The sequence below is a fragment of the Typopeltis vanoorti genome, chromosome 8 (assembly GCF_054136105.1).
Source record: "Typopeltis vanoorti isolate ZY-2024b chromosome 8, IOZ_Tvanoo_1.0, whole genome shotgun sequence".
NCBI lineage: Eukaryota > Metazoa > Arthropoda > Arachnida > Uropygi > Thelyphonidae > Typopeltis > Typopeltis vanoorti.
In genome coordinates this window covers 46,485,906-46,500,974 of record NC_143556.1, presented here as the reverse complement: position 1 = coordinate 46,500,974, position 15,069 = coordinate 46,485,906, and the positions used below count along the sequence as shown (strand labels likewise).

Here is a 15,069-nt window from a genome sequence, read left to right as displayed (position 1 = left end):
TCTCTTCATCTCACGCTACCTCTTCTTCTACTCTCCTGATCTTTCACTTTACCTCTTACTTCTGATCACTTGCATGCATCATCACACTATACTTTCCATCTAGCAACAGTTTCTGAATCTCCCTCACTCCAAATCCATTCAAATATAATCTGTCACTTTTGTAAAATATTCTGGCATCGATTACATATTGTAAATCTACAAACTTCAATCCTTTCTCCTCACACAGCTCTGCCGGCATACCATTCAAGTTTAATTTTATATTTATTATGTTGAGAGTGTTGAATAAGAGGGTGAGAAAGTGTGGGTATACAAAAAATATGACATGCTGGTGAACTATGTGGTTTCTTTGAGTCAGAGTAGGGAACATGATGTAATAAGTGAAAATTATGGCAAAAAAAAAAAAAAAAGAAAGAATGTGACTGGTAAGAAAGTGTGCAGGACTGATGGCAAAAAGAGAGTGCTACTGATGTTAAGATACCGTGTAAGACTGATGGTGAAAAGGAGAGTGTGATTATTGGTAAGATAATGAGTGAGACATGCCGGCCTGGTGGGCCGAGAGTGGATAGCTTATCCACTCTCCAGTTAGAACTCCATGGGTTAGAATCCTGCCATGGGCATGAATTTTTGTGATTGTCTGTGAAAATGCCAGTGGCGATAGTGGGCAGTAGATGCCATTGGTGTAGTTGCGGTTCATTAGCTGGTGGATTGCATTGTGGAGATAGAGTTGCATAGTCGGTGCCCTCCCTAGATGAGTCTTCGTATTCCCTGGAGGTGTCAGTAAAAATAATAAAATAAAATAATAATAAAAGAGACTGACATCAAAAAAATGTGGTGTGACTAATGGCAAGATAGCAAGAGTGAATGATGTGGAAAAATTTATTCAGGATTTAAAAGCAGAGTTGATAAAGATGAGGTAAGAGACAAAGCGTATTTGGAGAGAAATGAAGAGAATTGTAGATATGCATGGAAGAGTGAACAAGAATAGAATGAAAGATGGCCATATGTAAAACATAAGGAAGTATCTGCAAGCAGCACTGTATGGAGATTCAATTATTAGAGGTGTGATCAATGACTGAATATACAAGTAAGAACCTCACATCTAATACCTTGGTATTAAGGTATTAGATGTAATGATTTTATTCAGGATCTAATTTTATTCACATCTAATACCTTAATACCTTGGTATTAAGGTATTATGTCCTCTAAGAGTGGAGGCTTTGGAAGGAAGTGAGACAAATGATTTTGAGAGCATATGGTGTGAGGTAAAGGTGGGAAAGACAGGATATTTAGTGGGGTGTTGCTACAGACCCAGGAGTACAGAGGGTGGGGACCAGGAAATGTTTAGACAGTTGAGTTTGGCAAGTGCAAGAAGAATGATTGTTATGGGAGATTTTAACTACACTAATATAAACTGGGGAGAGGAAGATGCAATTAGCAATAAGGGAATAGAATTTCTAGAATTCTTGAGGGACAAATGTCTTAGGCAACATGTAACAGAGGGAACAAGAGGTTCAAGAGTTTTGGATTTGGTTATAGCATCAGAAGAGTTGATAATACCTGAGATGACATCTCTCCCACCGGCTGGAGAGAGTGACCATGTGGTTTTGACTTGGAAAATGAATAGACATGCAGGAGTCTCAAAGAGATGGGAACGTATGTGGAATTATAAAGTAGGTGATTATAATAGTCTTAGACGTCAACTTCAGGAAGTTTCATGGAGGGAGGAATTGGATGGCTGGGATATCATTAGTGCATGGGAAATTGTGAAAGAATATTTGTTAGCAGCAAGTTGTATACCACGAGTGAAGAAGAGGACACAATTCAGAGTAAAGTGGATGACAAACAATATTAAACAGGAATTGCATGCGAACAAGAGGCTATGGAAGAGATATAAGGAGACAGGTGAAGAGAAGATGCATGAAGAATATAAGACACAGGCCAGAAGAGTGACTGGTGTGGTAAGGAAAGCAAAACTGGAATATGAGAGGTGATTGGCCCTAAGATCCAAAGAAAATCCAAGGGAATTTTTAGCTATGTGGCCAGTAGGAGGAGAAATGACTATGGAAGAATGATATTGTGGGATAAAAATGGGAATTAGAAGTTAATGAAGTTATTAGAAGTTAATGAAGAAAATAAACTCTCCTTCTCAGTACATATGAAGCTGACCAACACAGGAAGATTTCTAAATGCAGCCAAACACCACTATCCTTCACAAAAAATAAGCTTAATTAAAACTCTTCGAGACAGAGCACACAAGAAAGATGTAATGAAGAACTAAAATACTTAACACAAATCCTCCAACAGAATGGGTATGAAACAAAAACCATCAAGAGAATCCTTAAAATGCCTCCAACTAACAACACAATACAACAGGATTACAAAAATGCAATCTTGCTTCCTTATATCAAAAATGTTACAGATAAGCTAGCCAAATTATTGAACAAACACAACGTAAAAGTAGCCTTCCTTCCTATGGAAAAAATCTCAAGATTCCTACATCCACCTCATCATCCTCTTAAAAAACCAGGAGTCTACAAAATCCATTGCTCTTGCGGGATTTGCTACATAGGACAGACAGGAAGATCTGGAGAAATATGCATGGCTGAACACCAAAAAGACATACAATACAAAAGAGAACAAAAAAACGGGTCTTGCTTTCATTACCACTTCCACTGGACACGATATACTCTGGCAAAAAATGACGATGTCATACATAGAAAACAACTGTTACATAAGAAAATTTAAAGAAGCTGCTAATATGCTGAAAAACCCAACCCAATGCAATAAAAAGCAAGGTTTAATTCTCCATCAAGTGTGGTCAGCTCTAATAAAAAATCTACCTCAATCTGAGCTCGGACTGTATGAACGAGAACAAGAACACGTGACATCGTCCATTATTGTTCAACATCAATAACGTTTTATATCTGCATTCTGTTATTTGAGTTTATGAATAGCCAGATGGTTATGATTTGTATTTATTAATTTCTCTTCTTTAAACTTTAAGTTATACTATTTACCCCTGAAGATGTAAATGCTACGATTTATGAAACTTATCGGCAACTATTATTTTAGTATGTTGTATAACTGAATAATGAAACATATGGTGTAATCACCAAAATTTGTCTTTTGAACCAATTAGTCACAGAAATCTATGTCTGCAAACAATATTAATCCTATTTACAGAGGTGAGCCACATGCTGGAATGCTACCATACAAGTGCTTATAGAATCAAATGAGATTCCGATAAATTCTGAACAATTAAAGTTAAAATGATTTGAAATACAAAATTAAAAAAAAAAAAATTAAATAAATAAAATGATTGAATGACACAGCATGTTATTAATATCGGAATGACTGTTACTGCTGTAATGACTTAAATTACTGTTGGAATTAAATAATTATAATTTGATTAATTGAATATGTTAATAATTTCATTAATTATTTCAATGACTAGTTGTAATATCATTTATTAAAATAAGTAATATCATTTATTACTTATTTTATTAAGTATTTAATAAATTAAATAAATTATTTAAATAAATTAATATTGGAATGACTACCTATCCATTGCCAAGATTTGGGAGAGTCTCATCCTCATAAATGGCAAAGGTGTGCTTCCTCGCCCCCTTTTTTTTAAATGTTATGCTGTGTCATTCAGTTATTTTATTATCTAAATTTTGTTATTTTTTGTCTTTCAAATCATTTTCATTTTAGTTTTGGCTTTAATTGTAATCTCATTTGACTTTGTAACTACCTGTATAGTGGCATTCTGGCATGTGACTCAGCTCTGTAAATAGGATTAATGTTCTTTGTTCTAGCCTCATCTTGTGATTATGCTGATACACTAATGATGTCCCATTAATTTCTGGTTGAAATAGTTGCAATAATAAAAATTATTATTCTTTATTCATATGAATACAAGTGTCTAATAATCTTTACTATGTCAAAAGTGCTATTAAAAACTCCTTTAATTATTGAACACATTGTCGAAAGTGTGATGACTGCACAATAGATTCAGGCACTAATGTGGACGACATTGACTTGTAGAAGTAAGGAGATTATGGTTCTTTGATCAGGCCACATATGGACATTGGTGCACAGATTTAGCTTGATATTGCTATAGACCTGGTAACCTAGTTTTAAAAAGGATGAAAAGATAATGGAAAATATCCAGAGGTGACTGACTATGGTGATTTCTGGTCTCTGGAATGTTAGGTATGAAGAAAGGCTGACTGAGTTAAGCAGGTGGACTTACAAAAATGGCCAACTCCACAGGTTTTATTGCAGATTCCTATTTTTTTATTGAATACTACAGTTAAGCATCAATGTAGTTCACTGTCTTAGAAATTAGAAAGCATCAATGTAGCTGTCTTAGAAAATTATCTATTTGTTAGTATACTTCATATATATATATATATATATATATAGATTTTGATTTGAATAGATTTATTTCTACAGAAATATAAACCAAAATGTGTTCCGATACAACTACTACATTTAACATGCTTAACACTAACCACATTTTACTACAATTTTTTGTTGAAATTTTGTAATTTCTTTTATTATTGTTTTTTATTATTTTTTATTGTTGCTTTTATTATTGTTTTTTTTTTTTTAATCTAGGCTTTTTTACTTTCAGAGAGTAATGCCTTTAATTTCTGACAGTCCTTCTAGTAAGATAGATAAATTAAAACAAATGCAAGAGCAACAGAAAAATCAACTACACTCTTTCAAAGAGACCTTTGACCAAATCAAAGAAGCAGTTGGAGTTACAAATATTCAAGTAAGTAAAATATTTATTAACTTAAACCAAGTTGAATGATTAACAAAAAAGTCATTTTATTAAATAATTAACTAATCATTTAATAAAATTATGTTGATATTTCCATGATGTATTGAATTCAATATGTTGCAGAAATCATAATGAAAAGCATTATTTATGGATATTATAAGTTCATATTCCAAGATTTTCAGTATTTTGTATTCATTTGCTACTTGGGGGTTCAAGAATTTCAAAAATAACATAAATATTAATTATCAATGTACAAATACAGCGATACTGTATTTCTTTTACATTTCTTTTTTGAATTTCTTTTGACCTGGCTATATAATTTGAGTCTTGGCACAGGAAATATTCCACATGAGTGGAAAGAATATATATGAACCCTTGAGTAATGGGTGGTGCTAAGATTGGATGTGTCTTCTAACTCACTTACATACAGAAATGGGCTGACAAAAAAATATACTTTGCAATGAACATCATAAGTTTACAAAGGGAAGGTAATTTTTGAGTTACTTGCCCACATTTTATAATAATGTGGTGGTTAAGTTAGACAAGGGGAATAGATACATCATGATATGTTTGGAGTTTGCTGAGTCTTTTAAAAAGATTCAACATGAAAGGCGGTTGCATAAGTTGGAAAATATGAGATTGGATTATAAACTACTAGTTTGGATAAGAGGATAGTTCACTGACAAATATCAAAAAGTAGTTCATGTGGGAAGTGAGGCTGCAAGATTTATAGTGACTAGTGGTGCACCTCAGAGATCAGTTCTTGGTCCATTTATTCACTCTTAACATTAATAGCATTGGGAAGAATTTAATGTTAGGCATGTAACTATTTCTTGATTATGCAAATATAAACAAGGTAATCAAACTGACATGCAGTACTCACAGAATGATTTGAATAAGCTGGAATTGTGGACATGTGAAAATGGCTATCATTTCAATGTTAGTAAATATAAAATTAAACCTTGGGGTCATGAGATATCCACAGAATTATGCTAGAAGAAACTGACTAGGCTAGGGATCTTGGAGTTTTATTTTTATTATTATTATTATTATTATTTAATCCAGACCCCTATGAGTGATAAAAGTCATCTTTTTTTTGACACACCAATGTCAATCTTGTAAATACACTTGTTTCCATAAATTAATAAACAAAAAGAAAAATCACAATGACTTAAAACTGTATGATGATTTTTTTATTTAATTTGTTGAAAAATAGTATGATATGAGATTTGAAAGAAACACCCACAAAAATTGTAAAAAAATAGTTTCAGTAATAATTTAATATATGAAGATAATAGTCAAAAACAAGAGTTCAAAATGAGATAGTCAAAGTGCTACAATAAGGAATGTGGTTACTAATCACAGCAAAACATTGAAGTTTCATAGTGTTCATAACGAGTATCCTGGAGCTCAGTTGATAATAAGAGCCATTGCTAATGCAAAGCTCCCCTGAGTCCCTCAAGGTTTTGGGAGGGAGGTGAAAGTGGCAATGCATCTGCCTAGAGCATTCGAGACATGATCAATAGGGTTGATCATGTCTGGATGACCCTGACTGATTGATCCTATCTTTGAGTTTCTTATTCGGCTAAGAAATAATGTGGTATTCAATATCCACTTAAATTTCAATAATTTTACTTCGCCAAAGTGAAGCCTGTTGCCTGTTATTTCAGTAAATGATCAATAGGATCATTTACTGAAATAAGATGCGGCAGAGCAAACGTCAGTGAGACTGTGAGAGTGACAGAGAGTGAAATTGTTCAAATACAAGATTTGATGAAAGAGTTATTGAAAATGAAATGAAATGAGGAAAGGCAGAAATAAGGAATGATCTTAGAATGTTTAGTGGAAACTAATAAGTGTGCAAGAGAATAGAATTGAAAGAAAAAAAGAGTAAAGGAGGTGATGAGTGATTCCAGGATTCCATAGTTAGAGGATCAGTTAATGAGAGAGTCCGTAAGGCTTGATATCCGAGAGGGAGAATGAACAGGATAATTTAGGCATTTGACATGAGGAAGAAACGAGCAAGAGAGTTAGTGGTGATTGTATGGATAAATGATCTAGCTGGACATATGGAGCATGTGAGGGCGAATATCAGGAGGTTATCGAGAAGAGTGAAAGATAACAGTGTAGTGGAAAAGGCTGTCAGTATTTTGCTGAGGTATGACAATGATGAGTTGCAACGGAGAGCCAAAAACATAAATGGCATGCTAGTAAAGCTGAGTGAGGAGAATGGAGTACAGTTTGTGAATGTATGGCATGTGTTTGAGGAAAGAAAGAAATTATACAGGCGTGATGGGTTGCATGTGAATGGCTTTGGAGTGAGTGCACTAGAGAAAGTGTTGCTGAATGGAAGCACAGTGTCTGTGGAAGTACAGTGTGTGATGCATGCAAGAGATCAGAAGCAAGAAATGAAGTGAAAAATCAGGAGAGTGGTATTGAGGTGTGTGTGTGTGTGTGTGTGTGTGTGTGTGTGTGTGTGTGTGTGTGTGTGTGTGTGTGTGTGTGTGTGTGTGTGTGTGTGAAGATGGAGGTATATTGCGATATGGGTGGGGAAATAGAGACTGAGTGGATATATGTGGTAAGTGGTGATAAAGATGATTGGGAAAGGGCAGGTGTGGGGAAATCACAACTAACAAGTATCTTGGATGGGACTGGTTACAGACATAAAAATTAATTACTCTGTCTGTTTACAAATGCCAGAAGTATCAAAAATAAGGGAGATGAAATGGTTTCATTGTTGAGTTTATTTGCCCCAAAATCATTGTTATAAGTGAAACATGGTTGAATGAAGATGATATCGTAACAGGAACAGAAATGGAAGGATACAGTATTTTTCGCGAATTTTGAAAGGACAGGAAGGAAGCCGGAGTGCCGATGATGATAACAAGGGAATTATATCCACGTAAGGTAGACATGAAAGAGGGATATACTGGCAATGGTTATGAAGCAGTACAGTGTAATGTGGAGATTGACAGGAAGACATATTTATTTGGATGTTGTTATAGGTCCGGAAATGTGGAGGGTGGTGATGAAGAAATGTATAAATAACTGGGATTAGTGAACAACGAAGGGTAACTATTATGAGTGATTTTAATTATGTCACTATAGATTGCAATGAAGAGATAACATTTGGGAATAAGTAAAATGAATTTCTTGAGTTCATGAGAGATACCTATCTCAGGCAGCAAGTACAGGAGGACATACGAGGATCAAGAGTTTTAGATCTGATCGTTTCATCAGAGGATGTAATTGTGAGAGGGGGTTTCACACTTTTCTCTAGTTAGTGAGAGTGATCATATAGTGATCACCTGGTTTGTGGTGATTACAACAATCTTAGGAGACAGATTGAAGCTATAACATGGAACATGGAGTTGAACAGTAAGGAAATAAATGCTGCTTGGGAACTGACAAAGAAATACATAACAGCATCAATGTGTGAATGTATTCTGAAGACAAAAGGCTAAATAAAGTAGGTTTAAAATGGATGAATGAGGAGCTTAAACATGAAATCTGGAATAAGAAGAAGAAGGTACTTGGGACATTATTCACCTTGCAGTACAAGGTGAATAATGGTAATAATCATTTCATGAAGAGTATAAAGAACAAGTCTGGAGAGTGACTTGGTTAGTAAGGAAAACAAAAGTGCAGTATGAGCAGAAATTCGCAAATCAGGCTAAGAAAAACCCCTGAGAGGTTTTTAGATATGTGGCAAGTAGAAAGAAGAATGATCTTGGTAGTATGACGTTAATGAATGAAAACAGAAGAATGCTAGCTGTTGCAGAAGACATTGTTGAGGTATTCAGTGATCAAACTGTATAAGGGTGTTTCATCCTGATTAGGGTGGAATCATGAAGAACTTAAATGTAGAAGAAATAAGAGAGGATGGCTTAATTATGAGTGAGCAGAAGGTATTAATAAGGAGGAAATAAATAACCTTAATGTGAATAAGGTGATACGATTTCAGGAGATACACCACGCATCTTAAGTGAATGTTCCAGGGAATTGGCAGCAGCATGCCTGTTTAATAAGAGTCTTAAAACAGTACAGTTTCCAAGGAAGTGGAAGGAGGGTAAAATTGTACAACATAAATGTTGCCACCAATGTTGCAATAAGTTAGGTGTGAGATGGATGAATAAAGAGATTAAGCATGCAATACAGAGAAAAAGGGCATTGTGGAGGCAGCATAAGAGAAGTGGACTTAACCAATTTCATGAGTTCTACAAAGACCAGGCAATGAGAGTGACTTGGTTGGTGAGAGTAGCTAAAGAGAGGTATGAACAGCAGTTAGCTAATGAAGCTAAAAAGAATCCTAGGGAGTTCTTTCGATATGCAGCCAGCAAAAGAAAGAATGATTATGGAAGGATGACATTGATTGGAGGAAATGGTATAAAGACAGCTGTTGCAGAATGTGTGGTGGAGATACTTAATGAGCAGTTCATAAAGATCTTTCAATCTTGTGAATGTGACTTCATGGAGAGAGATTAAGAGCAGTTGATGATGGGGAGGAGAGACTGACTGTAAGTGAGCAAGAGGTGTTTGGGGAGTTGAGTAAACTAGATGTAAATAAGGCTGTAGGACTTGATAATATATCACCGCGTATTCTGAAGGAATGTGCCAGAGAGTTGACACCTGCCTTGACATATTTTTTTAATACAAGTCTTGCACTTGGTCAAGTCCCTAAAGAGTGGAAGGAGGGCAAGATTGTGCCACTTCATAAAGGAGGTGATCGAACTCAAGCATCAAACTATAGGCCTATCTGTGTGTCAGGTGTTGTGGTTAAGTTGTTGGAGAAGCTTGTGAGAACTAGGATCCAGAGTTGGGTTGACAACAATGGTATAATCTTTGATGGACAGCATGGATTTGCTAAAGGGAGGTCGTGTTTTAGTAATCTACTTACTTATTACAATAAAGTGACTGCTTCCTTGGACAGAGGAGAAGGATACATAGTAATATACTTGGATTTTGCAAAAGCTTTTGATAGAGTACCTCATGATAAGTTGACAGTCAAACTAGAGCAGATGGGGTTGGATATTAGATTAGTGCATTGGATTGGAGACTGGCTATCTGATAGGTATCAACAAGTTGTGTATGGGGGTGCAATATCCAGGAAAAGGAAAGTCACTAGTGGAGTGCCTCAGGGATCTGTTTTAGGGCCATTACTATTTAACTTGTATATTAATGATATTGGCGAAGATTTGGATGGAGATATTCAGTTGTTTGCAGATGATGCAAAGTTGGGACGAACCATAAAGAGTAGTGAAGATGTTGTGGCCTTGCAAGAAGACTTGGATAAATTGAGCGATTGGGCAAGCAAAATGTAAGGTTTTAAAATTTGGAAAACAAAGATGGGATGCAGAATTTATGCTTGGTGAGAATATATTGTTGGAAGTAGAGGAAATAAGAGATCTGAGAGTGATAGTGGATAAGGATCTAAAATTTAGGGGACACATCGCCAAAATTGTGAAGTCAACACAAAGACTTCTGGGAATGATGAGGAGGACACTGACGTGTAGAAGTAGGGAGATTCTTGTTCCATTGTATAAGGCTTTGATTAGGCCACACATGGACTATTGTGCCCAGATTTGGTCACCTGGTTTTCAGAAGGATGAAGAGATGTTGGAAAGGGTCCAAAGGCGACTGACTAAGATAGTTTCTGACCTCTGGAATGTTGAGTATGAGGAAAGATTGAAAAGATGTAATTTGCAGAGTCTAGTGGAGAGAAGGAAGAGGGGAGATATGATAGAGACCTACAAGTTGGTAAGGGGTTGTTATAGGATCAATGGTGGAGAAGTTCTACAGAGAATAGTGGGAGATCAGGGGAGAACGAGAGGTCATACCTGGAAACTGTATAAAGAGGGTGTGAGTAGGGGAGTGAGAGGCAGGTTTTTTTCGTGCAGAGTTGTGAATGATTGGAATGCCTTGCCTGAGAGTGTGGTGTCTGCAAGATGTTTGAATGTGTTTAAGACCCGGTATGATGAGATGTGTGTGAGATAAAAGGACCTCCTAGATGAGTCTTTGACTCCATGAGGTCTTGTTTAATAATAATAATAATAATAAAGGTAGTGATAAGATTGTAGCTTCAAATTATAGGCCAATCTATATATCTAAGAGGGTGGTCTGAAAAGTTCTTGGACTAACAATTAAAAAACGAATTTATTATTTCTAAATTATTTTTATTTTTCAACATAATCTCCCTTAAGACTAATACATTTATTCCAGCGATGCTCCAGCACCATTATCCCGTCCCTGTAGTGGTTCTCAGTAAGATCTGCAAAATACCCCTCTACAGCTGCAACTTCTTGATCTCCCTTACAATACAATCTCCCTTAAGACTAATACATTTATTCCAGTGATGCTCCAGCACCATTATCCTGTCCCAATAGTGATTCTCAGTAAGATCTGCAAAATACCGCTCTACAGCTGCAATCACATCTTGATTCTAAAAAAAACGCTGACCAGTGAGGAAGAGTTTTAGTTTTGGGAAGAGATAGAAGTCAGAGGGAGCCAAATCTGAGGAAAACGGTGGATGTTCCAACAATTCATAGTTCAGATCCCTTAATTGTCCCATTGCCAAAACGCCTTTTCGGGCAGGTGCACTGTCCTGATGAAAAATGATTTTTTCTTTTGCAAACCAGGTCTTTTTCGAATTTTTTCGTCTAGTCTGGTTCAAAGATCATAATAATATTCCACAGTTACTATTTTATCCTTTTCAAGATAATTAATAAACAATGGGATGGTATGGGATGCTACAGCATTTTCAATGCTGTAGCATCCCATACCACCGATCCCATGACCTTTCCTGCTGATGGAACTAACTTTGTCTTCTTTGGTGCTGAACATTTGGCTTCTATCCACTGTTTTTACTGTGGTTTGGATTCTGGTGTGTAATGGTGAATCTAAGTCTCATTCTTAGTAATAAATCAATGCACAAAATCAGTTTTATTCTTGTGAAAATGCTCCAAGCACTGTTCAGAGATTTCCATGAAAGTGCATTTTTGATCTGCACGCCACCAATCTTGTGCAAAGCGTTTTCATTTGCAATTCTTCATGCAAAATATATCCTACACATTCCTTTGAAATGCCTATAGTCTCAGCAATTTCATGCACTTTGACTCGCCAGTCATTTAATAACATATTGTGCAATTGATCAATGGTTTCTGGTGTTGTTACACTTTTTGGATGTCCTTCACATGGATCATCTTCAAGGTTTGTACAGCCATATTTAAACTCAACAGCCCATTGTTAAATGTTGAAAATGAAGGAGAAGAGTGCCCATAAACTTTTATGAACTTCAAATGAATTACTTTTGGCGTTAAACCTTCTTTTACAAAGAATTTTATAGTTGCACGATACTCAATTTTATCCATTTCAAGGGATACAGACATTTTATTTCAGACAGCTGTATAAAACAAACTACGTGATAGAAAGACTTGCAATTTTACATGGATGCTTATGACAGATGTACCAACTTAGAAAAAAAATCTTGCCGATAATGTTGCAATCTATGGTCGAGGCCAAGTATATAAGAATTATATACTTGGTTTAATCCTTTATCCAAGTGTAAGTAAACAAAGTTTGCACCTGAAGTATTTACAGGACTAGGGAAGCTCATGGTAAAGGTGGTATGACTTCACATCACTTGCCTTAGTATCCCGTAATGCAAAACACATCTCCTTGTGGACATGTATAATGCTGTGCATTATGGTAACAGGCCGGTTTCCTTGTTTAAGTGCAGGATTACTCTCAAAAACTCGTGCAATCACTCAGATCACGCAACAGTGAGCGACCTGAGTGATCATTTAACTCAGCAGTGGCTCTGCTTAGTGACTGACAGGCTCCTACCACTAAGCATAACTGCTCATATTTCAGGGAAAAGCATCAGCCAAGGAAGCCCTAATACAGGCCACCTCAACGGACACAAATCCTTGGATACTCAAAAGCTCCCCAAGGCAGAAACCTTAAGAGAGCAAAAACTCTACTCCCCAAGAATCAAACCACCAACCAGTTTCGACCATTATTTAGATCTCATCAGTGAGAGCCAGACCTAGAGATGATACCAAGGCTGAAGTAATGTAGAAGTCATATTTTTTCATATGCGAGTTGCCAAAAGGTGTCATACCTTATTATTATAATACTCTGGATTAGAGATAGTTGTTGAAAGTTTTTCCAATTGGTTATACTATAAATTAAAGATACCAAGAAATTATATACTTGGTTTAATCCTTTATCCAAGTGTAAGCAAACAAAGTTTGCTCCTGAAGTATTTTCGGGAGTGGGGCAACTCGTGGTAAAAGTGGTATGACTTCACATAATCAAGCGGAAAAACTTTCAAAAATTAACTATCTCTAACACAGAGTATTATAATAATAAGGTGTGACACCTTTTGGCAACTCGTATATGAAAAAATATGACTTCTGCATTATTTCAACCCCTCTGGGTCTGGCTCCCACCGATGAGACCTGAATAAAGGTTGAAACCGGTCTGGGTAGTGACACTTTCCATAATGCATAGCACTACACATGTCCACAAGGAGATGTGCTTTGCATTATGGGATACTAAGGCAAGTGATGTAAAGTCATACCACCTTTACCACAAGTTGCCCCAGTCCTGAAAATACTTCAGGCACAAATTTTGTTTGCTTATACTTGAATGGATTAAACCAAGTATATAATTTCTTGGTATGTCATTAATTTATATTAATCTGTATATATATAGAGTTGTGATGAAAGTACTGGAAAGATTGGTGAGAAGTAGGATACAGAAATGGGTTAATAACAGCAGTATTCTCTGTGGTTATCAGCATGGGTTTGTTAAAAGGAGATCATGTTTTACTAACTTATGTACTATAATAAAGTGACAAATACCTTGGACATGGGAGATGCATATAAAGTGGTGTACTTGAAATTTGCAAAAGTATTTTATAGACTGCTGCACAACAAACTATTAAATAAATTGAAACAGATGGGATTGAATAACAGACTTCTGAATTGGATCAGTGACTGACTGTCAGATAGGTATTGGAATGTTGTATATGGGGTGCAGTATCCTGAAGGAGGAAGGTCACTAGTGGTGTTGTAGGGGTCAGTTTTGGGACCATTGTTGTTCAATTTGTATGTTAATGATATTGGATGGGTTTAACTATTGATATGCAGCTATTTGCAGATGATGCAAAATTGGGGAGAGCAATGCAAAGTCAAGTGGATATTACTGGAGGATTTGAACAGATTGCATGAATTGGCAGATAAGTGGAACTATCAGTTCAATGTTGCAAAGTGTAAAGTTTTGAGATTTGGTAAGCACCAATGGGAAATAAAGTATACACTTGGTGTGGAAACTAAAGGAAGTAGAAAAGATGAGAGATCTAGGAGTGATGGTGGACAAGGACCTGAAATTCATGGACCTCATTGCACAAGTCGTGATGACTTCACATCAGATAATGGCAGAAGATCCTAATATGCAAAAATAGATAAGTTATGATGCAATTGTATAAGACCTTGATCAGGTCTCATATGGATTATTGTGTGCATATTTGGTCGTCAGGTTTTCATGGTGATGAGGATATACTGGAACGGGTCCAGAGAAGATTCACAAAGTTGGTCAGTGGTCTTTGGAATGTGGAGTACAAGGACAGATCGAGAGAATGTGAGTTGCAGAGCCTCATGAATAGGAAGAAGGGGGGGGGGGGGGGGGGGTATATGATTGAGACATACAAGCTAGTCAGGGGTTGTTATCAGGTTCACATGGAAGATATTTTTCATAAAATGGGAGAGTGGATAGAACAAGAGGCCATTTGCTGGAATCTGCATAAGGAGGGTGTGAGGAGAAAGTTCTTTACATGGAGACTGGTTGGTGAGTGGAATTCATTGCCTGAGTGTGTTGTGAATGTAGAGACATTGAATCAGTTTAAGGCATGGTTTGATGAGTATTGTGTGCAATAGAATGTACCTCCCACAATGAGTCTCTGGCTCCCTGGAGGTCGGATGATGATGATGATGATGATGATAATAATAATAATAGTAATAATAATAATAATAATCACTGTATTCATTTCAGTTTATTTCACCATGGCTTTCATTTGTATTAACAGATCTCTAAAATAATGTTACCACATCATCCTGATCTCTCTTCTAGTAGACACTGGATTTCCATCCTTGTTTGTTAAAAAACCTGGTTCTTAGCTTTTTCTTCTATTCTTTGCATAGTCCATGTAACAATTTTTGTTCCCATTAATATTTTCTTTCAATTTATGTGTAAAGTCAACCCAGCTTTTTTATCTT

At 36.1% G+C, this 15,069-nt stretch overlaps 1 protein-coding gene across 1 annotated transcript in view; it reads left to right on the top strand.

Annotated features, from left to right (window-relative positions):
- The window catches only part of LOC150103969 (outer dynein arm-docking complex subunit 3-like), a 248,381-nt gene that overhangs the window by 142,894 nt on the left and 90,418 nt on the right, over positions 1 to 15,069 (top strand). The window contains exon 6 of the mRNA XM_090397109.1: positions 4,640 to 4,783. Within this exon, the coding sequence (XP_090253235.1) occupies positions 4,640 to 4,783 (144 nt within the window). The remainder of the gene's footprint in view (positions 1 to 4,639; positions 4,784 to 15,069) is intronic.